The following is a 26,855-nucleotide window of genomic DNA, read 5'->3' as shown; positions in this document are numbered from 1 at the left end:
GAACAGATTATATACTTATATAGTTATAGTTGTATTCATATGAATATGATAATGATAAAATGATATGATCTATATATGATATATCATATAATTAATAAATTATTATATCAAAATTGTTGATTTGAATTTTGAAAATTTCGAGCTCTAAACGAGTCTGGCGATCGGGTCGGGTCGGATCAAGTGTTACTCGAGTTGAATATTTCGAGCCATAAACGAGCCGGGCGAGCGAGTCGGCCCGGTCGTGTCTTAAACAAGCCAGGCTCTCGGGGTTTCATACAAGTCGGGCGATCTAGGCGATTCGAGATCTAAACGGGTCGAGCTCACGAGCCCGCATCAAGTGATGTCGGGCGAGTCGGGTATGTATCACTAACTAATCGAGTGGGTTTCAACAGTGCTGAGCTCGAGCTCGAATCAGGCTAAACCGGGAGGATACCGAGCGAGACCTCGAGTACGGCCGGCTCGCTTACAGCCCTACATGCCGGCTTTTTGTTTGGCACAACTTTTTAGATACTAAAAATACTTTTTAAGTTCTCTGACACAATCACAAACAAGCTCTAAGTCCAAACTTCTCCTTCAATCAACTTTTGCAGGTATTTTGGGGAGCATAAAAACATTACATGGTAGATCATTATTTTCATCCCCAATATTGCACAAATTCGTTAATTCCATCTTTGGCTAGAAAAATGCATAAAACTAAATGCTCCTGGATGAAAAAAATAAATAAATAAATAAAATAAGGATTATAGTAGGATGAATTTGTGGACATATTACAGGAGGAAATTAGTGTTCTCGTTATGGGTTTGAATTGTGTAAAAGTATGAGTATAAGATTATATAAGCCAAACCTAACATGATTCATTTAATTAAACGGATTAAATCTTTCAACCCTTACTAACTAATTTCTTGAAAAATTCACAAATCATGTCAAAAACCAACAACCCTTGTGTTGCGTGTCGAATTCAAGTTGTATCGACATGAATATAAAATTATATAAATCAACCCTAACTCGACCCATTCAATTAGACAGATTAGACCCATTAACTCCAACCTACTAATTTCGTATTAAGTTTACGAGTAGTATAAAAATTGCCAAGTCTCATCAAATTTTGAATAGAAGAAGATATTCACCTATATTTTTCCTGTGCAAGAATGAATAACAGGGCCTTTTATTTATTTATTCTTATGTGATGCATCCTGATCTTCTCCGCTAGTAATTCTTCCGAGATAACGCGTTGCCCTTGTCGTATATAAAATGTCAGAAATTTGAAGTAATAATTTTTTTCCCCCCTCAGGAAATACAACATGGGGCAGGAGAAAAGGGATCAAAGAGGGTCTTTCCCACTCTTGAATCTCATAAGAGAAAATAAATGAAAGAGAAGTGAGAATGCTTGGGTAGTAGCAATAGACATATTTTTGTATCGATTGGCCCCGTAAATTGTAATGAGCTATCCACACGGAGATGTCACCCTCCTGTACAGCTTAAACCGGAGAACATATTGTTATTTAAACTTCGATTTCCAAGGCTTGAGCCCACTTTGGCTAAAAATTGAAGACAGAAGGGAATCATTCCTCTAATGTATAATTTGTAATGTATATTTCCTACTGTCTGCAAGCAGATTCAGATTCTGGAGGATGGTGACTAAATTGAGAACCTCACCAACTAAGACCAAAATTACCAAACTTCAGAATATTTAGCTGTTAGTTGACTTTCGGTTAAGTTTAAAGTTCCACTCTATGCCAATGCTCGGGTTATTGGCTCTTGGAAATACTGAAGAGATATAAAAATCGCTTCCTGCCCATAAAGAAACAAATTGATCAAGACCATGAGTAATTAGATAAGAATTTTCCGAACTTGACAGATGGAGAATATACGAGTACCTCTGTTCGAATTGTTCGACTCCCCTGATTTGGACATGTGTTCAAGTAGGAATGAAATACCTTGCGCACTTCTTTCCCCTGAAACCAAAAGGGAAGGAAGAAACTAACATTAACAGTATTCACTTTGTTTCCCCTCCTGGTTATTAAGCAACTACACTTTCTGGCTCCAAACCATCTAAAATGATAGAATTATAAAGACTTCCAGTGAGTCCGAAACTCCACCATTACTAAATCTACTAACCAAATGCTCTTCCCTTTTATCATATGCTAAATCAACCATAAGTCGGGTACATGCTTACTGAAAATATACATAAAAGAACAGAACAAATGCATACGGAGAATAATTCTATTTTTTCAAGTTGCAAGACACGAGTATAAAAATCTCAGTTGGAAGCATTAAATACATCAAATGTTCTCCACTTTCCATTTTCTATTTTTCAGCTTCTTTCCAAGAAAGATACAACTGAAACATTGTTTTACCAAAATCTATTGGCATTTTCTGGAAACATGTTATGGGAGCAGTTTCCCAAAAATGAAACCAGATAAGTGGCCACAGAAATGAGCCAATAACTGTTGTGTAGTAACATACCTTTAAGTTATTGTCTTCTTCGATGCTCTCTTCCAACCCAGCAAGTCCACCAAAAGCAATCAATAGATGCCTATGAAGTTATACATACCTCAGATTAACAAGCATCACAGGTAAATGAAAGTAAATATTATCATGATGTATACATGATATCATATTGCCTCGTACCTAAAATTAGGTTTCTTCTAACTGAAGGTGTAAATACTAGGAAGTCAAGAATACTACAAACTTAAACATACACCAAAGAAATATGATGTACCCCATCAAGTTTTTTTTTTTTTTTTTTTTTTTTTTATAAGCAAGATCAAAGTTCATTAACTGAAAAAAGATAAAAAAGATCTAAGAAAAGAAAGAAAACACAAAATACAAGGGTAGGAATCCAAACAAAAGCACAAGTTCAGCTGATACAGCACCAAAAGAAAGCAAAAATAACTGGAAATTGGCCAATAAGAAACCAGTCTGATCCAATAGTTTCTTGAGTCAAAGCCAAGAAAAGGACTGCCATGAACAACAGGTTGAATGTAGAAATCAAACGGACAAAATCCCCAGTTGATCTGCATGGGGAGAGATCTGCTGAAGCAAGCAAGAACCTTGGGGGGGGGGGGGGGGGGTTCTGGAAAGAGAGAAGGGGGAGGAGAAAGAAAGAAGAGGAGGGGAGGAAGGCAGGCTCACTGGAGCAAAGAGGCACTACTCAGAGAGCAGGTCACTTTTTTTTTTTTTCTTTTTTGTTAGATGCACCCCTATAAATAAAACTAAAAAACAGACACTACTGATTGCCCCTCACTTTTCAAATCAGATCATTCAATTGGCAAAAATGTGTCATAGTGATTTTCTCTCTTCTATAGTTTCCAAACCGATTCTTTGCGGAGACCCAATCAGCCCACCTAATTAAATTGGAAAATTAAGAAGCCAACATAGAGGAGTAACTCAAGTGTCCGTGAAAAACTGAGAGACAGCCACCTTACATTTTTCTTGTAACCTGTCATGCACCTACATAGCACTTGTCCTTGCCAACCATATAGCATCTGTCCCCACTAGTCCTTATAAATGGAAAGAGAAAAATACAATAGGAACCAACATCCCTTGTCTTTGAACACAGGAGAACACATCACTCCTCAAACTAGATAGTTCGTATGGGAAATGCCTTTCAACAGGATATTTCTCCAAATATTTTTTTTTTTGATTTCTAAGATTTGAACCTGAGCATTACCTCATCCCACCCCACCCTTTACCTCCTTAACACTATGTTGGGTAAAGAGGATAAATGGGAGGATAAAAAGGACGCAGACCATCTTTATTTTTAGTTAAAAGGATAAAAGCAGGGAGAGAAAAAGAAGAGGGATCAAATTGATACCTTTGGGCTCCAAAGTCGGATGGATCTGGAGAAGAAGAGATGGCACTTCCAGGAATGACAAAGGAAATTACATTTTCTCCTCATATTGAACCCTCCAAACTAGCGTATAATAGTAGAAGTTTACCTTCACAGTGTCATCTAGAACTCTATATTGCCCAGTGGCTGGAGAGTTGCAGTCCTCAATGTTCTCTTTACTCAAAGTACAGTGGGTGATACCTAAGATAGTTTATGAATTGTTTATGTGTTGGAAATATGGATTGCTATTACTTATCAAAAAAAAAAAAAAAAATATGGATTGCTATTCCATTGTGCCTTAAGTGGACGATTTGTAAGGAACGCAATAGTCGGACTTTTTAGGGGGTGGAGCATATGGTTTTGTCTATTCAAATTTCTTTTTTGGGAGGCTTGTATGATTGGATGTGTGCTATTTGTAGTGCTTTTTCTTGTGATTCTGCTTATGATTTTATTGATTGTAAGAATTCCAGAGATTAATTCTTTATGCAACTTTCTTGTGAACTTCCAGCATACTAGATTGTGGTCATTTTGTCCACAAAAAAAGAGAGCCTACTAATACCAAAAAACAAGTTCTCCTTTACAGTCTCCTTCCTGTTCCTTCCAACGTATCAAACAAGAAGAGGGAAAGACCATCTCCTTTCTTCACATTTTCCATCCTTATTATGAAACATATTGTAGTCAAGGCCCAGAGACAGTGTTATGAAACAAATCTCTTCTAGTTCTCACCAATTCTCTTTGTAGCCCTTAAAAGCTTAGATAGAGATTAGAGATTATCAACTTTTACGTGGCTGAAATTTTGTGGCATTGACATCATGATGCAGTCCACTAATTGAGCAGTAAAGAGCAACATTAGCTCCAGTCACTAGAAAAAATCTATCCAAAAGAAGTTATGCTCACAGCATCTGACAAAAACAATCTTACTTGTGATCAAGACATCAAACAGAAACATACCTGAAGGCAGGTATGGTCAGATCGGACGAATTAACAGTCAGCCCATGCTCTGAGGTACCAATCAAATGGTCATAGCCACCCTATGATTAATATGACATAAGTTTATAGAGGGCCTTTAATGAATGGTTTACCAAAAAACAATGTATGGGTTAAGTCCAAAGGAGAAAAAAGAGAGAAAAAACTCAGCATCAAAGAATGAATACCTTGTATGGGCAATCCTTCAATACCGAACTCATATTAGAAGCATATCGCACGTTATAGCCCCAGTACATTCCTGCTTCTTCCCTAGGCTTGGAGGACGAGACAACTTCACGTGGCATATCTAGATAAATGCAATTGTGGAATCATAAACCCCATTATGCACAACATTTTCCAGTTACAGGAAGATTGCATATAGGTGCATGAGGGCATAATAAAAATGGAATTTCTCAAAAAGAAAAAGAAATCAGTTTAATGCAATGGCATATGGAACACACGACCAATACTTTAACCTGATGCCACAACAGGTTGGATGAATAAAATGTACGTCAAACCAACTTAACTATAATTTAATGCTCAAAAGAAAATCAAAGAGATTGCAAGATGAAGGCAGAAGTTCAGATATGCACAATGAATCGATTGAGCAATAATAAGTGGCCACATGTATACACAAACAAAATAATGTTTAAGACAAAACTTAGACAAGGCAAAAAAACTCAGAAAACAAAAAGGTACGTCTGTTCATTACCAGCATCCAGATTGCGGTTGGTTCCCATAGCTACAGTAACTCTTGTTCCAGGTTCCAGTACTTGATCAATAACAAAATTCTGCATAAGTTACCAGTGAAAAAATAAATTTTCCTTTTTCCTTTATTGGTAAGTTACAAATGCACCCAGTGGGTCTTGAACCTCACCTCCTCCCTATTCTTACAAGGAGAGGAGGTACAATTCAAGTTAGACCTCATTGACAACAGCGAATCACTAAACCAAAATTTTTGTTGTGCTGTTATGTATTCTTCTAATTTTTTTATTTTTTTTTTTGCTGTGGGGGTGGGGAGAACAGAATTTATCCAATCATCAAGTGCAGAGTACACATGAGATGGGTAATAGAAGAAAGTACAAATATCTTCACTTGCCAATTATTATATAGAAGCAATATTATGGTTTACAATTATTGCAAAGTACATCAACAACTCTAGGTGAATTATTTCAAGTCCGAATCCCACTACCTTGACGGCAGCCCAATGCCAATGGGCAATACAGCAAAAAACTAAACGAGACACAGCAAACATAAACCTACAGACCCTCTTGATTAGTCCCTCATCATAAATCAAACTCCACAAACAATCCAAATGATTAATATGGGTGAAAACATAGGGAAAAAAAAAGAGGGGCTATATACATGTGATGTTTCCCGCAGAACCATGAGGAGAACGACAAGAGCATATGAACCTGTTTACTGAGGTACTTCAATTGTGTGTGTGTGTGTGTGTGTGTGTGTGAGAGAGAGAGAGAGAGAGAGAGAGAGAGGAGAGTAGTCTAATTTACAAGATGTGTGTGTGTGTGTGTGTGTGAGAGTGAGAGAGAGAGAGAGAGAGAGAGAGAGAGAGGAGTGTAGTCTAATTTACAAGATTATATTGAATTCCAAGTAAACTAGAATTTACATCCCAATTAAGGACAACTGATCTCCAGGGACAAAGACTAAGAGCATGTTTGGGATTGCGTTGAAAAATAGAGCTTTTAAAGCCCAAAAAAGCATTTTAGAAAAAGCTTCATTTTTAAGCTTTTCCCAAAATGTGTTTTGGCCACTTTTTAGAGTAAAAAAGTCAAAAATACTTTCGTAGTTTTTTACCAAAAAGAATAGCCTTTTGTTAGGCACAACATTCTAGGTACTAAAAGTATTTTTTAAGCTTCCTAACATAATCTCAAATAGGCTCTAAGGTTACAGGATCACAAAACTGAATAATTATCATACAAGCTCATTGTTTGTTTGTCACTACTTAATTCCTTTGACATGATAATAAATTAATGAGTTAACAGCTATTTCCCATCGTGTGAGTCACACAAGTCATGTGACATCCAGGTACTTTAAGACTCCATTCATAAATAAATGAGTGGACACCAACAATATTGCATGACTCATCTGTCCATAGAAACTATTTTGTTGATATCAAACTACTTGATATGCTCAACATGAAAGAAAAGAACTATACATCTATAGAGAAAAAGAAGAAAAGGAGAGGAGGAAGAAACTTTTAGTTAATAAAAATGGTAAGAACAGCTTTAGAACTAGAAGAATTCTAATTTACCTTACTTAAACCCACATCAACGAGTGTTCTTGAGTCTGGAGATCTTCCTTTTACTATGACACCTATAAAGTTAATACAAGATATCAAAATTTTGGGCACAACCCTCTTTTCTTGTCGCTAATACACCTTATTTTGTAAGGGTTAACATTTATCTCTCGAGTTATAAACCCTATTTTCTTGTCGTTTTTCATTTTTTCTATTTTATTTATGACTGTATTTGTTCTAGTAGTTATATTTTAAAAAATGAAAAATAAAAAAATAAAAATAAAAATTCTGTTCTGTAATACATGTTGTTCGCTCAATAAGGGCAAAGATGTTCTTTCTCATGTTTGTGACTCCTGCCGTTTGTTATGCATACCAATTCAACTTTCCAAATAAATTCATCTTAAGTAAAAATCGAGAATTGTAACCACCAATTCCATCCATCTTAAGCCACATCTTCCACCAAATTAACAATTCCAAAATCATTTTTACCACTTAAATCCAAGATATTTCAAAAATTCTTTTTCCTCTTAGATTCTTCGACCAGATTCCTAGTAAAAAAAAAATTCATATTTGACCATCTAGGTATGGTACTCAATGTATTTTTACCTCTGCAATCCTGTATGTTAATTCAAGCTGTTCTAAAGTAGCAGTATAGAATCCTCAAGCAAAAGAGGCTAGTTCTAGGCATCAAAAGCAAAAGCTCAGTATCAATCACCAGAAAATTCAAATACCCTCACATCAAATTTGTTCGATTTGTCACTATATAGGCATACCTTCTCGATATGGAGCCCACTCATGCTTCCGCAGATGGTGCGGAGCATCAAGTGGGGGCAACAATCCCTGACAAATGCAAGATACAAACAAATTTAGCCAACTATGAACCTAAAAATCCAACAAAAGAAATGCACTCACTGCCCACAATCAAATTCAATGAATTTTAGCGAATGGGAGTTGGTACCACGAATCTTAAACTGTTGTGCTTTGGGAAGAGAGTTTTTCTTAGATATTGCGGCGTCTCAAGATACTGCAAGATCCTTATCAGAAAAGCTGCACCGCTTTCATTCTCATCTGTACAATCCAATGCCGTTACACCGTGATCGTTCACTGAAACACTCTTATTATCAAATACTACCACCTGTTTATACAAGACAAGTTGGCAAAGTAAGAAACCTATGAATTATCAAGTTATTTAGTCACATAAATACATGCTTTTTCACGTATTTAACAAATTTAATCACAAATTGATCCAAACACAAATAATTAAATATATATAATCTAATACATAATTTATGCAATCAAACACAGAAAGGCAAAGTTAATAAGGAACAGCAACAGACCTCGTCAATTCGGAAAATGGTAGCGGCACGTGCAATCTGACCAGCTAACTACGAAAGTAAAAAATTGAAAAAACCCCAATAAAATCGGGAGAAAATAAAAAGATATTCAAAATAGAGCGAGAAGAGAAAGGTGTACTCGGGTGGCGAGCTCGAGAGACTGGGCGTTGTCGATGATGGAACCGGACACGGCTATGCTGACTGTGGGTATTTCCTTTGCTTCGTCTTGCGCTTTGTGCTTTTTCTTCTTTTTCTTCTGCTTCTTATGGGACTCGCCGTTTACGAGCTCGACTTCGCTTTGTGGTTCGGGCTTTTGCGCAGTCTGTGCGTCTACTTCTGTTTCCGATTCTGCCTCGGCTCTCTTTTTCTTCTTCGCCATTTCTATGTGAGCTTTCAGGGTACAAGGGTTTTGGCGTTACCGTAATAAATAGATTCGCAAGTTAAGGTTTAAGGTTTAAACACACGCCAGATAGACAAATAATAATAATAATAATAATAATTTAAAAGAAAAAAAAAATGATAATTTTAAAAACACTTCATTTTTTATAGGTACTTAATACACATGTAAAATTACTCCAAAAAAAAAGCAAGGGCTAGAGCTACCGGGCTACTTACAACTTTTATTAAAATTCGTTTATAAACTGACCGTACAACTTTTATTACAAGCTATTTTATTTATAAATTGATTTTACAAACTTTTATTATAAGTCAATTTTTTTTTTTTTTTTAATGGAGGAGTACCAAAAAAAAAAATGAAGAGGAAAACACGAAGGTTGCGGTGGGGAGAGGAAGCTCTTCACTCCTCCTTGACTGAGATTTGAGAAGAAGTGAAACTTCTCTTTTTTAGAGAGCTTTTAAGAGAGAGAGAGAGAGAGAGAGGGGCCAAAAAGTTATTGTTATAAGTCATTTAACTGATAAGAATAGTTATTGTTTGATACTTTCAACTAAAAGAAAAGGCTTGCAAAAAAATGCTCACAATTAAACGAACCTCTAATGCTCCGAGTTAAGGAGGCGGAAAGAATTCTTCTAAATTGGTGTTTATCTTTTACTGTTTTTTATCTTTTGTCTTTTTGTTTGGAGTTTTGAAGATCAAATCTACATCTATCCATTCACTTATATCATCCACGAGCCTCTTCTCCACTTTCACTGATTTGCTCTCTTCCAACCTATTACTTTTGACCCAGCGAGTATACCACATGCGCCATCGATACCAGTCATACCATGGGTCTTTCACATCAGTTTCATGGTCTCTTGGCTCTTTTCCGAATAGCCCTTTTTTTATTATTCAAATTTCTTATATCTAGTTCTAAGCTTCAACAAAATCTGATTTGATTGTGTTTCAAACTCACCGCCCTAAAAAGAGATTCCTCAACTATTATAAAATATTCCTCATAGTCTTTCAAATTCCCTCGAAAGGTGATGAGGAGCAAAGTTTTATTAAATTCTCTCGTTAGAACTCCTAATTTCCATCAAGGGCTGCTACAGCCAACTTTGCTAGCAGCATTCACATTCGCTCTCCATCTTCAAGGTCTCCCTCTGAAGCAGTGTAAGTGCTAACAATTTGGCTAAATTGGGTTTTTCCGTTTATTGGTTACTTTTATTACAAGTTTCACTTCTAGTGGCTTATCAAGTGAACATAAATATTATTGTTTCAACCATTATTAACATATAAACTGATTTTTATGTTGGCCAGAAAATAAAAGGAAAAAAATTCTCGCATCCCATATGGTCGTAAAGAACAAGGCAAGGCTTATTCCGATTAAAAAGTCAAAAAGTCATTCCATTTTAATTTAGTGATGATTTAAAAAGTTACATTAACTTTAAAAAAATTAAAATAAAATAAAAAGATAGTTCTAACGTTACTCTTTGAGTGACATCGCTTGTAAGAAGAGGAGAGGAATAGTGATGGTACAACAATTTCAAAAAATAACAGAAAGCAAATATACTCATTCGTATAACTAAAACTTTTTTATTCAAATCAAGAGTCAACTTTACATGAGATTCTAGTGGTGTCAAAATCTAAGAAAATTATAGAGGTGTTATCCTTTGTTCGCAGTGTTCTAGCCTCACTCAACAAAAAATTAGCAATATTCTCTGCTGAATCCTCATCCGTCGAGTGTCTCTCCCTTGTCTGTGAAGCTCAGAAATTTGAAGAAGTATTAAAATGACTTGGGAGAGAGAATGACAAAGATCAAATTAAAAAATTAAAAAATAAAACCCTCAGAATGATCAAAAGAAACTTCAAATCAAGTAAATAGATAATACCTGAAGGACTAGCTGTGTTGCCTTCTTCACACTAATGACATCCCAAAACCCATCACTGTTATTTTTGCACAATCCAGAGTTACATTTATTAAATGTCATAATACCCAAAAAAAAAAAAAATGAAAATACTAAATAGTATATAATTGAGAAAGCAAAATATAAAAATTCTTCAATCTCTATAGTCAAGTATTTCTAAATAATAAAAGGACTAATTCAAGACATGAAACAGCTATTTGATGGCAACTCTCAAACGAAACTTTAGATATCAACATGAGCTGAATCAAGATCTAGATATAAAAATTGTTATAAAGACCATTATTGCTGAAACTGATGCATTACACAATAATTACAAAGACAAGGATCAGAAGCAAAATCACCTTGCCAATAGTGCAAATGCCCCACTTGCTCGATCAATACGTACAACTTGACTTATATAAGGCTCTGAACTGAAGCGGGGATCCTGCTGTTTAAGAAATTTGTCTCCAAGCATCCGAGCAAGATTCAAACCTGAACTAGGGAAGAAAAACACAAGCGAGCAATTAACCATTATTTAACAATGTACACAAAATTTGAAGTCATTTTGCCAATTACCACAGAGACGAGTTTCCCCATCTTTCAGTGGTTCTCCTGTTTCTTCAATTCGGACTCTTTCAGAATAACTGGTTATCCTATGGTCTTCAGTCATCTTAATCTGCTTCCCATCAACACTGCCACAAAAAAATCACATCTACTTGTGATTACGGTATATATAGTCACAAGGAAATATGTGTGGACCCTAGAATACAATATGACAAAACCACAAGAGAAGATTTATTTTTATTTTTTTTACTCTTGATTGAAGAAACATAGTTCTTTTAGGAGCCATATAAAAGAACCATATATATGATATCATATAAAAGAACTGTGGTTCTCTTAGTCAAGAACCATATATACAAATACCAGATTTCCAAAACTATCAGAAAGAAAATTCAAGAGGCCAAAATAGGGAATACAATATGGCTAAGCCAGAACGAATAGAAACTGCAGTGCTACATCGTCATCTATAAGTGTGGACCCTGGAGTTGCTGTAAAATAACAAGATAAATACTAACAATAATAACATATGCGATGATAAGGATGTAAATTTGATAACCACCAATGTCCCGTTATATTCCAGCACATTCAAATCAAACGATTCATTGAAATGAATGGATGCATAAGATGCTACTTGAAAGCTATCATAAGAATGGCAAAAACCGCAGTAGCCACAATGACTATTCTTTGGAAGGTCAGAGCTGAGGACCCTCAACTTTGCTGCTTTTCTACCAAATACCCCACCCAATACACTAGCACACAAGTTTTGATGCTATATTATCCTAATGATCGTATGAATGAAAGAATGACAACACGAACACATACTTCATAACACAAGCTGAATCCCCAACATTTGCACATTGCACAAAGAAATTTTCATCACCATCAGCCCATACCAGAAGCACCGTTGCAGTACAACCCTGCGAAGAATTGATTGTCATAATGTGCAAATCACAGCCTTAAATTACTAACAAGACAAACATTTAAAAGGACAACGGAATAACCCTTTTCACATCAGTTCTTGTCATGAAAAAAATAGAACTTAGGACACTCAAAACAGTCAAACAATACTACCAAAAGTATCAATAGGAAGAACTCGCATTTCATCGTGCTGTTAAATAATTACTTCCATGGTCCAAGTTCCCACTATGATTAAACTTCGATTACAATAATAAAATACGGAACACCATAAAAGAGACAAGCAAACAGCATTAAATCTATTTAAAAGGCACTTTTTTGTCTTTTATCTGTTCGGGTTAGTGTGGCACTAGTTAGCCCATGACGCCTCTAAAGCACCTCAACTCAAGAATTCACCAAGCTAGCGAGAGATGTATTCACCGAGGAAGCAATTCTCCATCTCTCATATATCTCAATAACACAGTCTGCGAGCATGTCCATGTGTAGAGCTCTCTCTCCTAGTGAATAAGTTTGTAAGTATTTAGGAGCATTCATATGCACAAATACCAGAAGCACGATTAACACCCCCCCCCCCCCCCCCCCCTCCCTCCCTCCCTCCCTCTCTTTTTAAAGAAAAGGGCACAATTTCTTCCAACTACTTGCCAACTTCTAGGCAAGCGTGATGGCTGAAATTTGCATCTCTGCAAGCAACTTCCCTTGGATATTGTTAGACTGACAACATTACTTCAGAACACCTAAGAACCAACGTCATTAAAGCAAAAGTCTATTATTACGAGGGCTGTTGTAGTGTATTGATTTTTTTTTTATATATATAAGTAATCGAAATATCATTAAAAGAGAAAGCGCAACCCATGTACCCAGGAAGTACACAAGAAAACACCTAGTTAGAAGGAACAAATAGAACAAGTAAATCATGAAAACTAATCTCCAAAGGAGCTACAAATGTAGCTGTCCAAATATAAAGAGAATTAAATGACTTAAACTCCTCCAATGTCCTCTCATAGTCCTCGAAGATTTGATCTTTCTTTTCTTTCTTTCCAAATGCACCACAAAAGGCAAGAGGACACTATTTTCCATACAACATCACTCTCAGTGCTACCACCAGTCCACCAGCAAGCAAATAAATCAACTACCCGACTAGGCATAACCCAGGACAATCAAAAGTGACTGAAAAAAGTATTTCATAAGGCACCAGCAACCTCACAATGGAGTAAAAAATGGTCCACGGACCATTCCTGTTGCACATACAACAACTATTAACCACAATGACATGCCACTTCCTAAGGTTGGCAATGATAAGGATCCTTTCCTAGGGCTGTCAACCAAGCGAAAAAAAAAAAAGCCACTCTCAAAGGAACCTTGATCCGGCAAATAATCTTACAGGGAAAAGGAATGGCATCATTACATATAAAGACATTGTAGAAGAAGCAAACAACGAACAACTATTTTTTTATGGGACCCACCAAAGCTTGTCTTGACCTTCCCATCTCACTCTATAGGAATACAACAACGATGTAAAGACATCTACATCCCAATTGTGAGCCGCTCTAATAAAACTTACGTTCCACTAAACGTAACAACTAGAAAGCTTCAAATGAATTGCTACAGAAGCATCCTTCACACAAGCGACACTAAATAAATCCGAAAGAAAACTTCCTTAAGGGCCTTCTCCCCATAACACATCGTGCCAAAGTCTAATATTAGAGCTATCTTCCAGCTCACATCTGGTATGACTAGAAAATGTCCTCCATCCACTTCTGAGATTCTTCCATAACCTCACCCCAAACAGCCCAGGGGGTTAAATAGAACACCACCCACCCCATGAACTGCCATATTTAGCATCCATAACAACTCTCCAACATGGCACTTTGTCATGCACATAGCGCCAAAACTATTTCTCTAAACGAGCACGATTGAACATTCTCAAGTCCCGAACCCCCAACCATCCCTCAGAGATCGGAGAGAGAACCTTGGACTAGCTAATCAAGTGAAATTTGAACTCTTCACCTATCCCATCCCATAAGAAGTCTCAGTGGAGCTTCTCTATGCAGTTTGCAACGCCAACAGGAAGGGAAAATTAAGACATGAAGTACGTATATAAATTGGAAATGGTGCTCTTTATAGAAGTAACCATGCCACCCATAAACAAATACATCATTTCCAACTAGCCAATCGGCGCTCTATCTTTTCAACAACACCGACCCAAATTACCCACAGGATCCAACTCCGACTTAGGCATGTTAACCTTCAAACCAGAGATAGCTTCAAAACATAAGAATAAAACACAAAGATAGCGAAGGTGATCATGATTGGCCCCACAAAAAACCAAAGTGTCATTTGCATATTCCACCAACTAATCAGGCCAGCCAACTCCTCCCATAATGACCTTCTAACGCAATTAGAATTAGGCCCATAAACCCCGCAATAGCCCAAACAAAGCCATCTTCTACATCTCTAAATGAACACGCAACGAAAAACTCCCTCCACACACTCTTCAATCTTCTCCACAACCCTCCTATCCCACATAAGCAAGATTCCACCATAGGCCCCTCTAGAAGCTGAGTAATGCCAATCCACAAGCTTTGCACAACACTGCCGAATATGAGATCCAATTTAGTTTCCTGCAAACAAATAATGTATGCCTTCCACTGCCTAAGGAGATTTCTGACTCTCAACTGCTTGTCACCCTCATTTAACCCTCTCACATTCAACCCTCCTCTGAGAACATTTCCACCTCCAGACAAGGCCAGATAACAAGGGCATCACTCCTACCCACTCCCCCCAATCAACTCAGAAAACTCAATACCTTTATCCTTTTTTTCTCCCATCATAGCCCCCTTGCACACCTCTTTGGAAGAAAAGTAAGTCCAGTAGAGGGACCCACTTACCCCCCTTGGCAGCAAAAAGTCCACTCTGGGCTAGCCGGTAGAGAGCACGGGTTGGAGGAGAGCACGTCCTCAAAAAGGATAGTCCACAAAAAAATTGGAGAGCACCTCCTTCGCTTCTGAAGCGCGTTCTTGCTAGACACAATGAGGCCCACCTCCAAGAAAGACTTATGGTGTATTAATTATGGGATCGTGAAAATGAGAATTCTGGGGACCACAGCAGAAACCATTTTTGCTGTGTAGCAAGACTGTCAGGACCTGAACATCATGGCAGAAGCTATCTCCAATGGAACAGTGTAACTCCTGCATCCTTGATCATGGTTTCAGAAGAATAGTTTAAGTCAGTCCAACTAGGTAACATGTTGTCACCATGTGTTGTGGATTTCCCCCCCTCCCCCCCCACCCCGGCAGAAGAAAAAAAAACTTGTACAATGCTCCCCAAACATTGCCTTATTGACGGTGTAGACTACTGAATTCCAAGAATGAAGACAACCATGATGTACAAACTGAAAAATCATTGTAAACAATTCTGGAGACTCATAATGGATATCGAGGTACGAGTCATTCAATATCATTGTAGATGCAAGGACCCCAGCCCTACGATCCAAAAAGTTGTCCAATTTGTGTCAACACTACAGATGTTACTAGAATTCATACTAACAAATAAAACAAATCATTTTGAGATGAACACATCTTCCATTACAATTACAAGTTACAGATAAGAGCATACAAAAGGTGAAGTCAAACAGAAGAAGGAAAAATGCATTTGACTGTGAGAGAACAAGAAACTATCATACCTCATAATAATGATTCATGCATGCTTCTGTCTGGGAAAATGCATCCCTCAGAATATCTGAAGCGTCACATAGTGATAAAACACTCTCCCTTTTTAGAGAATCCGACAAAGTGGCAGAAACCATCTCAGGTAGAATTCTGGAGAAGAACATTAACTAACAGCGATTACTAAAGTATTGGACAACAACCAAGGACAAAAACACCATTACAGCTTGATGCACATTCTGGAAAAGCAAGAGCAAGGGTAGAATAATCTAAAACCAAAATGAAGAATAGCATCTCAAATGGGATCATCTGTAAGGGCAAAGAGTTGTTTGAGAACCACAATCTTCAAAATAGTCAATTTTGAACCCAACCTAATTTGACCAACCACCTATTGTTGGAGTATCAAATCAGTTGCTGTTGTTCACAAATTTTTTGTCAAAAAGATATTTAGGAAACACAACTCTGCAGGCATTTGGGCATACATATACAAATGTATATTTATATGTACATGTGTATATGCAAGTGTGCACGTGAGAATACTTTAAAAAGATCAATTAAAAGGGTCAACCAATTAATTCTACAGTGATTCAAACAGGTATTACCTGGTTGAATCAGGACAACATAATTCTTATTTTACATAAATTACATCATGAGCATTAGGGAATTTTTTTCTCATCCAAAATTGAAAATTGTGACAATTGGATTTACACCATAGAAACCATAGAATTTGATACACATAGAAGAATATCATAGACCCTTTCTAGATAGTATATGGAATTCTTTCATTTTATACTATTTACCAGTACTGATCACTAATATTGGAAAAAATGGTTCTTTTCTTTCATCCAAGTCCATACTCTAAGCAAGTTACACATATACCCTAATACATGTTCCTCATTGCTGAGGAAATTCCCCAAGGGACGAGCCAAATGCAAACAAATTATTGGGGTCCCCATAATCATGTCAACATTAAAGAGAAATTTTAGCTAAAGAAGAGTATTATATTTATTCAATTATTTCTTTACCAGATGACAAAGACAAATCATGAAATATTAACTTAAAACCATGACTTGTAGGGTAGACAAAAATGTCACAAAAGAATATAGAAATTTCATTCTACAATCTTATAATGATCCAATTTTTCAAATAGGCGGAAGACAAAGTCCAGAAACCACAGCATGATAGCCCATTTAAGTCGAGAACTAACTTGCTAGCATATTTGGCAGCCCCTGCTCCACCATGTCCATCACAGATGCCAAACAAACCAAACTGTAAGGTAGGCATCAAGGTGAGTATAATTCTTTGAGGAGTATTTACAAAGGAACTTCTTTAAAATAAACACAATAACTCCAAACCTGGTCCGTCCCAGGAAGAGGCCATTGATAGTAGCACACATCTTCCATCGGAAACTTCTTTCCTCCTCTACGCAAAGCCATTGGATCTGATGCCACACCAACTCCAAAGGGAATCTGACACTCACTTTGAGATGTAATGCGAACCTGACACAGGATATATCATATACTGATAAAAATAAGTAGCAATTATGGCATTAATTGCATCTTACAAATAACAAAACAAAGCAAAGCATTAGCTATACTTCAAAGATTGAAAAACTGAATTTCCTCATTCATGGCATCATAATATGAGCAATTTAGCATACTATAGTATAAAACTAAACAGGGTTCAATTAAGACATCATCTGCAAGAGTAAAATTCTGCTATCATGTCCTTTTTCTTTTATTTTTTAAATACATGAGTATCCCAAATTACGTCATTAGCTAGACTATTTTTTTCTAATTAGTCAGAAAACTACTATTTTTTCTTAATATATGAAGCTCAAAGCATGATTTTAATTTTACTTCAGTGTTCTTTTTTTAAAAAAAAAAAGATATATATATATATAAAATAAAAATAAAATAAAAAACTCATGAAAACTAGAAATATAAAAACACTCATAGGTAGCAATCCATTGGTATAGGGTATAGAAAAAGAAAGCCTTTAACTCCACCACCATCCTCTCACTCTCTTCAAAGCTCTGATCATTTCTTTCTCTCCAAATATACCACATCAAGTAAGGCGGGATTTTGTTCCAAATAGCTTCACTTTGAGGACTACCACATTGCGTTCTCCAACAAGCAAAAAGATCTATCACTCAACGGGGCATGACCCACGCTAAACCAAAGAAACCGAAGATAGAGTTCCTTAAGGCATTAGCTATCTTGTAATGAAGTAAAAGGCGGTCAACGATTTCTCCATTATTCTAGCACATGTACCACCAATCTACCACAATGATCTGCCTCTTTCTCAAGTTGTCCAAAGTGAAGATCTTACCTAAAGCGGCCGACCAAGCAAAGGAAGCCACTCTCAAGGGGACCTTCTTCAATTTGGAAAGTCCCTACTATAAATATTAAGACAATGGTATTCATCAAAGTATACTACTATTTCTACAAATAGGCAAACTGTCAGCAAGAAAACAGTATAGTTTACTAAAGACCATGTAGATTAAAAAATGAAAATGTATGTAATACATAAAAACCTTATCAAAATATGTTTCCTAATTCAAGAACTCCTTGACCCTAGAAAATATTCGATAAACCAAAACAGTACATCAATTCTCTCCCTTAATGTACTGTCCAGTTAAATGAAAACATAAATATATTTATCTTGAAAATCTGTCACTGTTTTGTAGAATCTGAAATGGCAACTATAATTGAAACTTGAAACAGAGGTACATTAACTTACATATAATTGTGAGGTTGTGCCAAGAGTTATTATGTCTCCACTTGCAAGCTCAATCGGGTCACCCCAATGTCTACTTCCAGAATCTGGATGGTTGATTGGCCGTGAATTTAAAAGTGTTCCATTGAGGCTACCCATATCTACAAGCTCCCACTTCATCTTCTGAAAACAATAGTGCAAGTATAAAATAATTAGCACCATATATACAGCACAGAAGCATAACGGATATCAAAGTGGTATATAGTTATTATGAAGGTTTACATTCAAATTCCAGTTTATCATCGCATGCTTCCCTGACACCTCTGAATCCTTCAATACTAAATCACTTGGAGAAACTCTTCCAAGGGTCAGCGGAAGCTTAGAGGTATTTATTGACTGTACAGAACAACAAAGCCCACGAGATGGACCAGATATAACCTCCAGGGTGAGGCAGCTTCCTGCAATTCTAACAGCAATGTATGATGACATGTTTTTCATACTCAGCTAATTAGAAGAGATATAGAAAATTAACCTCTTCATACAAGCGAAAGAGATAAGAAATTACTTTGATCTAGAATATCCTTGTGCACAAACTCTTGAAATCTATCATCTTCCAAACTCTGTCTACCATGTTTTAGAACTTCCGCTAATTGGTCTGGTGCCAAAGGACGCTTCAGCGTCTGACCAACCAAAACATCTTCTGGACGATCAGATATTAGGTCTAGAGCGAAGCTATCACCTGGGAAAAGTGAAGAATAATATTTTGCTTTTGCTTAGAACTTAGACCTAGAAGAGAAACTAAAGCATAACAACTAATTTAATATTGTTAAAAGAGAAATATAGAAAACATTGAATACCTTCAGTTATATGAGGAGACCCAGTGGGAAGCCTCTGTTTGTGAACAAGTCCATAATTCCGGGGTGAGCGGAAATGCCCTTCATTCTGAGGACATGCCCCCTCTAGATCATGATCCCTTGGCAATTCATTGATTTGGTTTTGGATGAGATCCACATCATCCGAAACAAGGGGCCTATCTAGGTCACCAACCTACAAAAGAAGTAATCACAATGAGTGAACAGCATGAGAAGTTTAGGGGGGAAAAAATCATAACCACTTTCCCTAGTTTCTCTATTATCCATTGAGCTCTGAGCTTAAGACTAAGTTACTGGTCTTTGACAATGAGGTGAACTTTTCCATCCTATAGTATAAAATCCACTAAAAAATCAATAAAGGGGACAACTCAAAAAATCTATTACTTGTATTTATATCATTTTTTTTTATAAGCAATAAACTGGTCTTATTAAAAGCGTAAGGCGCCCCTAAGTACACCGGAAGTATACAAGAGAAAAGTATTTACATCATTGATGGGTGTATGATCTAAATCTAAAAAAATATAATGAAATAATATAAGTTGTGATGTCCTTAACCAACCAAGGAAAAAAAGAAAAAAATAGTGTATAAAGCTATTGTAAAATTTGACCACAATGAACTCATTCACATAATCAAGACTCGTATATAAAATAAAATAAAAGACAAAGACAAAGAATGCTACTTTAAATTCCATTAAACAAAACTAAGAGAGCCATAAAAAGCTTGCAATTTTGAACTTCAAATTCCCCTACACCCCTACTCCAGGGTGCAATCAAGTAAGAGATTAAATGAATGGAACAGTCCAATTGGCATGAGTTGCTCAAAAATCTATTCGAACTGATATTTCGGACAGAACTAAAACCCAAATGAGCACACAAAAATAACAATAGCTGACATCCACGAACCAAAAATTCACAGAAGATGAATTCAAAAGATTCTTCAACTCTGATTTTACCAAATTTTAACACAAGAAATAAAAATCCAAAAACCATAAATCAATCCTCACCCATAAGACGCTTCATTCAATCCCACAATGACACGCTCATCACTTGTGCAACAAAAGAATTATCACACCCGTCTATGCATCTCGAAGTAAGCACACAACAATAAAACCCTAAAACGGTGCAATTCTTTCATACAAATCCAACGGAATCGAAAAGAGAGAATAAAAACGAAATGCATAAACGCAGAACAAATCGAAAAAGTTACAAAAGCTTTAAATTCTCCAATCTTCTTAGACCGTTTCTCAGCAACCAAACGGAGCATTGCACTCCGAAGACAAAGATAACGAGATTAAAACCCCGTAGCTTCCAGAGAAAAAAAAAAAAAAAAAAAAATTGGAGGGGGGGGAGGGCGGGGGGGCGGGGAATAGTGAGCAAAAAGAGGTACCTTGATGGTGCGGGAACGAGAGGAGGAGGAGAAGAAGCGCCATGGCTTCAAGGCGAGGATGATGAAAAGAAGGAGGGTCAGAAGCAGCATAAGGAGTAGGGCACCGACAATGATCTCTAGCATCGCCATAGTCGTCGCTCTCCCCCTCCGGACCAACTGATTGGCGTTTGGGGTTTGCGAGAAGGTCGCGACCGCTTTGAAATGGTCGCACTTCTTTCTTTATTATTTTTATTCCAAAACAAAACATTATAGTATATCGGTTTTGCATAGGTTTAATCAGTAGTTTGGCTCACCAACAAATATTATTGGAAATTTGGAAATCACTTCAGTAAAAAAATAAGGTATAGAGATCAAGATTTGAGAGAATTTAAGTTTTTTTTTTTTTTTTACTGAAAATAAAATTTTTTACCATTTATTTTTCCAGAGGATCATTTTAGGCCTGCTTTTCTTTTTGTAGCATGGAGATTGACAGATTTTATTTTTCTTGAGATCAAGGCCAGGTTAATTTTCTCGATGCGGTCTAATTATTTAATTAGTGTCACTTATGTTAAAAAAAACAAATTTACTTTTATTTAATTAAGTAAGCTCCGCATTCTTTTTTGCAATAGGTTATTAAATTCTCAGGGCATTGATTTGTGTTTGTCAAAGTAATTTACGTGTTAGGTTTCAGAAGAGAATAAAGTATATTTTCAATATTATGGCAAAATTAGCAAATGTTTTTGTTATTATTATTATTATTATTATTATTATTTTAGTTTTGTATTATATGGTTCAAACTCTAGTGGATTAAATTTAATTAGTTGGGTATGAACAACTCCATTAAGTTAAATCAGTCACTTCTTAAATTCCAAACATATTGATTAAAGCTTTACCTTAGTCCTTAAGTCACTTCTTAAATTCCAAACAACCCGTACTAACCTCTTTAATTGTACAAAGACGTATGGATTAATTTTAGAGATTTGACGTTTTACTAACCTCTTTAACTGTACAAGACTTATGGATTAATTTTAGAGATTCAGCAGTAAAATGACGTTTTTCTCAGATGGATAAACTTGAAGTCGGTTGAGTCTAACGATTTTTAAGCTCTAATTTTGACACCGATTTGCAAGTGAAGCGGGTAGGATGAGCACGCAGCCCTCCACTTTCGATCTGGATTTATTTCACGTTTGCATGTGAAATATCAATGTGCTAAAGCACATATTTTTTAATAAGTTTATTTCAATTTTACCTTTGCTGTTAAAAATAAAATATATATATATATACACATCTCACATACAAATGAACACGCAATATTTTTATAGATTGGGTTGTCCTTACTTGATTGCCGAAAGGATTGGGCTCGTTTGAACAAATAGAAGATAATGTTGATGAACAATGCTACTATTTATACCTATTTATTGTATTCGGCTTTTACCGATTGTTATGACATGTTTTAAGTGACTTTCAATATTTAAACGGCTTAATCATAGAGTCCATAACTAGACTTAGTCCACCAACCCATATAAACCTCATCCAGCAATGTCATTAGCGAGTGTGCGGAAGACAGTCCAGTGGGCCTAAAGTCCATTATCCAAAGCGGGTCAAGGCCCAAATAGAGATGGATTAAGAATTTTTCCAATACTAGCAAGAATAAGTAAAAAAATAAAATAAAATAAATGGGGAATACTAAGTAATGCTATATGCCACAATGTTAATGTGATCGTTCCAATTAATCTTTGAATTTTCTTTCTTTCTTTTTAATAATGACTGATTCAAGAGTTTATTGAAACTATTACGACATTATTGTGTGATAGTTATCGACAAAAAAGTGTAGGTTCTAACATTATTCAGAAACAATATCTAGTTGAGGGATGAGCCTCACATTTTTATAATAAATATTTTTTAAAAAAATAAATTATAATATTAATTTAAAAAAAAAAAAAGGAAGTCAAACTAAGTAGACAACTTGTTTATGAAATTTGTCATACCGGGCAATAGGGATGCAGGCGGTACCAATGAGCTGCGACCATTGTTTTCAACCCTCGCCAGAAGGATGTATGGTTATAGGTAGAATACGTATAATTTAAGAGAGGAGTATTTTTATAAGGATGAAGACAAGGAAAATGGAGTCTTAATTCTTACATTTGGAAAGGATATATATTATGAGTGATAATTTGGATAAAACGTCCTAGATTTTCTTTTTTTTATTACTTGGGATTTTTTGTATCCACTGGATTTGGTAAAATATTTCTTTCGGCAGTTAAGTTTCATTTACTTCAAAACTCAAAAGCTTAACGCATGTAAAGAGATGGATTTTGAAGATTGAATCGTTTTTACATTTAAAACACCTAAATATGAAGGAAAATATTATTTACATATTATGGGCACAACAGCCCCTCATATGGGGGTGGGCCCCACACACTGGGACCCACTCTATGTGAGGACCTGTTGTGCCCCTGTTGTGCTTTTGATGTATAAATAACAAGTCCCAAATATGAAAGGCTCCCTTAATTAATACATCAGCACCTTATTTCATAGTATTAGACTTTTTCTTTTTCTTTTTTTCTAAGCAATACAAAGGAGTAAGGAAGATCAACATGTTAGAAATACTCCATATTAATCTGTCTCACTTTGTAGCATATGAAGGAACAAAAATAAAAGTGTACCTTCATTTTTTTTATGATGAGCTTCTTATCTCTATTTTTCGGCCGTCGTCCTGTTTGTAGTGCGTGTAAAGAAGTCTCAATGTTCTCACTATACTTGGAAACAACCACAATATTCACAAAAGAAGCACTATGAGAGAAATGAGATAAAAAGTGAATCATGTATAAACCATCACACAATGTGTCAGAACCAACTACATCAGAATTATTATAAATGATAACCATTCCATTTCCAATCTCAAAAAAAAAAGTATCAACATTTGTTCAAAATAGAAATAGAGATAATGCTCCTTCTAAATCCAAAAAATTGCGCAGAGACCAAAACAAGCTTTGCGATGCCAATGTATTCAACTTCAACCTCCACACCGTTTTCCATGTTCACCTTCAACTCCCCATTACTCGGTTTTCTAGTGCTTTGTAATTCCTTTCTTCTCGAACCAAGCCGTATATTCTTTGCAAATTGTCTTATTGTGCCCATATACATGACAAAAGTTACATTTTCCTTTGAATTCTTCTGTCTTAGGCTCCCAATAGATATCTATGCCAGTTTGTTGAGAAAACTTTCTAAATTTCTTTACTTTATATGTCTCGTTGCTACTGTTGTTGCTTGTCTCCTTTATAAAATTTTCTCTTAAAAGTCAACTATCTTTTGTCATCATAAAACAGTAGGAGGCTTTCCCTTTTTCATCACTTCTTCTTCTCGAGTGACTATAACAGTCATTTCACTCAAGCTCCACTCATCTCTCTTAGCATTGTAGATGGTCTTGAGGGCATCAAATTGAAATGGTAAGGACTCAAGCACTTGTCATACAAGAAAACTGTCTGCTAATTCAACCTTCATTTGCCTCAGCTTACTGAAGAAATGAGTGAGCTTCATAATATGCTCACGAACACCATCATAAGTGGCGGTGGTAAGCAATTTCATGAAAGTTCTCTTCTCTGCTTTGTCGAACTTAGTGAACTTATCCCCAACAGCAGCCAAAAAAGAACTTTTCTCAGTAAGTTCAACAGGTGTCTCAACCCTCAAAGCCAAATCAAGTTCATAATAGCTAAATTGATAGTGAAAGACACATGCCAATCTTCATAATTAGTTCTCGTCAGAGTTTTGATGGCAAATAATAGGAGGGATAAACTTTGATTTCCCAAAACTGAGAACATCACAACAAAACTTTATTATGTATGTAAAAAATAAAAACATGCACTCATATAGTCATCATATTTTTCATGCTAGAGTCACATGCACAATAGACTCTTACACAAATTGTTTATCTCAAAATTTTATGCTAGAGTTCCACACACACAATGAACTCATACACATGATAAAGCAAAATAATTAAATACAACGACTTAAGAAGACCTGCTATCAAGAGGATAAGACTTAGTCATCAAGTGCAGAGTATTTAATAATTTATTTATCGTCTTAAGTATCCTACCAAAATAATGATTTCCGATACGGCAAATCAGTTTTCCGTATGGACCTTAATAAAATTGCAATTCACAAAATAATCATCCCAATTTATCATAATTAGTCCCACGATAAGTGAGTACATAATCAATGAAATAGCTCAACGATTTATCATGATTAGTCCTATAATAGGTGAGTACATAATCAATCCAAACCATTGGCCTTATACATGAGCATTATCTATATTGCACTAAAATTTCAATAAAATAAAAAATCCTAATTATTTGTCATGATTAGTCCCACGATAGGCGGGTACATAACCAATTCAAACCATGTTTTAATGTACAATATTGCTTCATTGTAGTAAGTGATTTAAGAGTTTTGCCAACAAAACAAAAATAAATAAATAAATAAATATATATATATATATATATATATATATATATATATATATATATATAACCAAAATGTCCATAAAACAAGTCTGTGCCATACTCATGCACGCATATCCCATAGGCCATAGCACAAAACAATATTGTAATTTTAATAAGTGTATGTACTTTACTTCAAGTCATAAAAAAAAAAAAAAAAAAAAAAAAAAAAAAAAAAAAAAAATTACCTCTTCCTTTTATGTTTCCTTTATCACCACATCAGCAAGGCCAAATTTGGAAAAGAAGAGGGAAAAACAAAAAACCTACACTCATTCAACAGCTAGTATTTGATAAGCAATACAAAGGAGCAAGGAAGATGAACATTGCTTTCTATTTGGTTAAAAAAAAAAAAAATGGGTAATTACATTTTTCTCCCATCAACTACCAGCTATTGTCAACATGCCCCCATGAACTGACACATCGACCAAAAGAGAGCATCCAACTACCAACTTTACATACTTTGCCCCCTTCCGTTAGTTTAATTCGTAAAAAGACATAAATGCCCTCAACTTTTTTAAACATATTAATTTTAATATTTTTTTTATTAATTACTGTTGGAGGGCATTTTGGTCTTTAAACCAAAATTAACGCCTAAAAATGGAATATTCCATCCAAGTTAACTGAATTCCTTGACAGAAGGGGGCAAAGTGTGTAAAGTTGGTAGTTGGATGCTCTCTTTTGGTCGAGGTGTCAGTTCATGGGGGCATGTTGACAATGGCTGGTAGTTGATGGGGAGAAAAGGTAATTACCCAAAAAAAAAAAAAATACTTGAAGTATCAAAGAATGGCACTTTGCATTCCCCTAACAATGTGTATCATTAGATAAATCAAAGATATGTTGTTAAGTTTGGACCAATGAGATCCCATCTAAGATATCCTTTATTTACTTATTTCAAAAAACATAATACATATTCTACTTTAACAATAATGTTAGAAACTACATTTTTATCTTATAATGCTAATACGACAATCACAACCAATTATTATATCAGTCCTTGTTAATATATATATATATATATATATATATATATATATATATATATATATATATATATATATATATATATATATATATATATATATATAAGAATTGATTAAATTACCATGTAAACATTATAAGATAATTGTTGAATAAAAATGTAATTTCTAACATTGTTATTATATCTCTCACTCGCACATAGTGGGCACAATTCAGCTATGCATATCTGTATCTTTTTTCAATCATATTCATATTGGCAAATAGACCATGCAACCATCAAACACACATGTAAAAAATGATGGGCGCACTATACCAAATCTTATAAAGACCAGCATAACATCTCCATAAGTGTCTCATTATACCCCGACTCATTTGGTTACATCAGATTGAGCATCTCTAATCCCTCTCCACTCCAATATATCAGAGCAATGCTTAACCTCTATGCAAACATGATGTAGCCACAATTATGTTGCAGCATCTAAAAAGCAACACAACTTTCTGGTAGTTAGTTCAAATACAATATGGATGTGCTATAAAATAGTCTTCCCTTCACTCTCATATTAGCCAGCTTCGGTTCAATCACTTTCTCAGCAATGCTCCTTCAAACCGCAT

General features: G+C 35.5%; 2 protein-coding genes across 2 annotated transcripts; both read right to left on the bottom strand.

The window, feature by feature from the left end:
- Window positions 1–1,213: 1,213 nt before the first annotated feature.
- LOC133882237 (uncharacterized) lies at window positions 1,214–8,816 on the bottom strand. The gene is made up of 11 exons (XM_062321364.1): window positions 8,529–8,816; window positions 8,393–8,440; window positions 8,014–8,190; window positions 7,829–7,895; window positions 7,071–7,132; window positions 5,511–5,589; window positions 4,987–5,105; window positions 4,784–4,863; window positions 2,467–2,536; window positions 1,878–1,955; window positions 1,214–1,791 (listed from the first exon to the last, which is right to left on the bottom strand). Exons 1-11 carry the CDS (start codon window positions 8,766–8,768, stop codon window positions 1,732–1,734), a joined length of 1,080 nt encoding a protein of 359 aa, XP_062177348.1. The 5' UTR covers window positions 8,769–8,816; the 3' UTR covers window positions 1,214–1,731.
- A 1,528-nt stretch (window positions 8,817–10,344) lies between these two features.
- LOC133882227 (protein phosphatase 2C 70) lies at window positions 10,345–21,005 on the bottom strand. The gene is made up of 13 exons (XM_062321352.1): window positions 20,788–21,005; window positions 19,386–19,575; window positions 19,094–19,267; window positions 18,811–18,986; window positions 18,553–18,711; window positions 17,166–17,309; window positions 17,018–17,079; window positions 15,828–15,963; window positions 12,053–12,147; window positions 11,246–11,361; window positions 11,032–11,161; window positions 10,655–10,709; window positions 10,345–10,520 (listed from the first exon to the last, which is right to left on the bottom strand). Exons 1-13 carry the CDS (start codon window positions 20,914–20,916, stop codon window positions 10,368–10,370), a joined length of 1,719 nt encoding a protein of 572 aa, XP_062177336.1. The 5' UTR covers window positions 20,917–21,005; the 3' UTR covers window positions 10,345–10,367.
- Between the last annotated feature and the right edge of the window lie 5,850 nt (window positions 21,006–26,855).

This window comes from Alnus glutinosa, chromosome 1, assembly GCF_958979055.1.
Source record: "Alnus glutinosa chromosome 1, dhAlnGlut1.1, whole genome shotgun sequence".
Lineage (NCBI taxonomy): Eukaryota > Viridiplantae > Streptophyta > Magnoliopsida > Fagales > Betulaceae > Alnus > Alnus glutinosa.
The sequence above is the reverse complement of the archived record's forward strand: the minus strand, read 5'-3'. Positions and strand labels throughout refer to the sequence as shown.

Coding starts and splice junctions, on each gene's coding strand:
- LOC133882227 (XM_062321352.1), bottom strand. CDS start 20,916: ATGGCGATGCTAGAGATCATTGTCGGTGCCCTACTCCTTATGCTGCTT. Junction 19,268..19,385: donor GTCTCCTCATATAACTGAAG/GTATTCAATGTT, acceptor CACTTTTCCCAG/GTGATAGCTTCGCTCTAGAC. Junction 17,080..17,165: donor CTCTTCCTGGGACGGACCAG/GTTTGGAGTTAT, acceptor CCTACCTTACAG/TTTGGTTTGTTTGGCATCTG.
- LOC133882237 (XM_062321364.1), bottom strand. CDS start 8,768: ATGGCGAAGAAGAAAAAGAGAGCCGAGGCAGAATCGGAAACAGAAGTA. Junction 8,191..8,392: donor CCATTTTCCGAATTGACGAG/GTCTGTTGCTGT, acceptor TTGTATAAACAG/GTGGTAGTATTTGATAATAA. Junction 1,792..1,877: donor GTCGAACAATTCGAACAGAG/GTACTCGTATAT, acceptor CTTTATGGGCAG/GAAGCGATTTTTATATCTCT.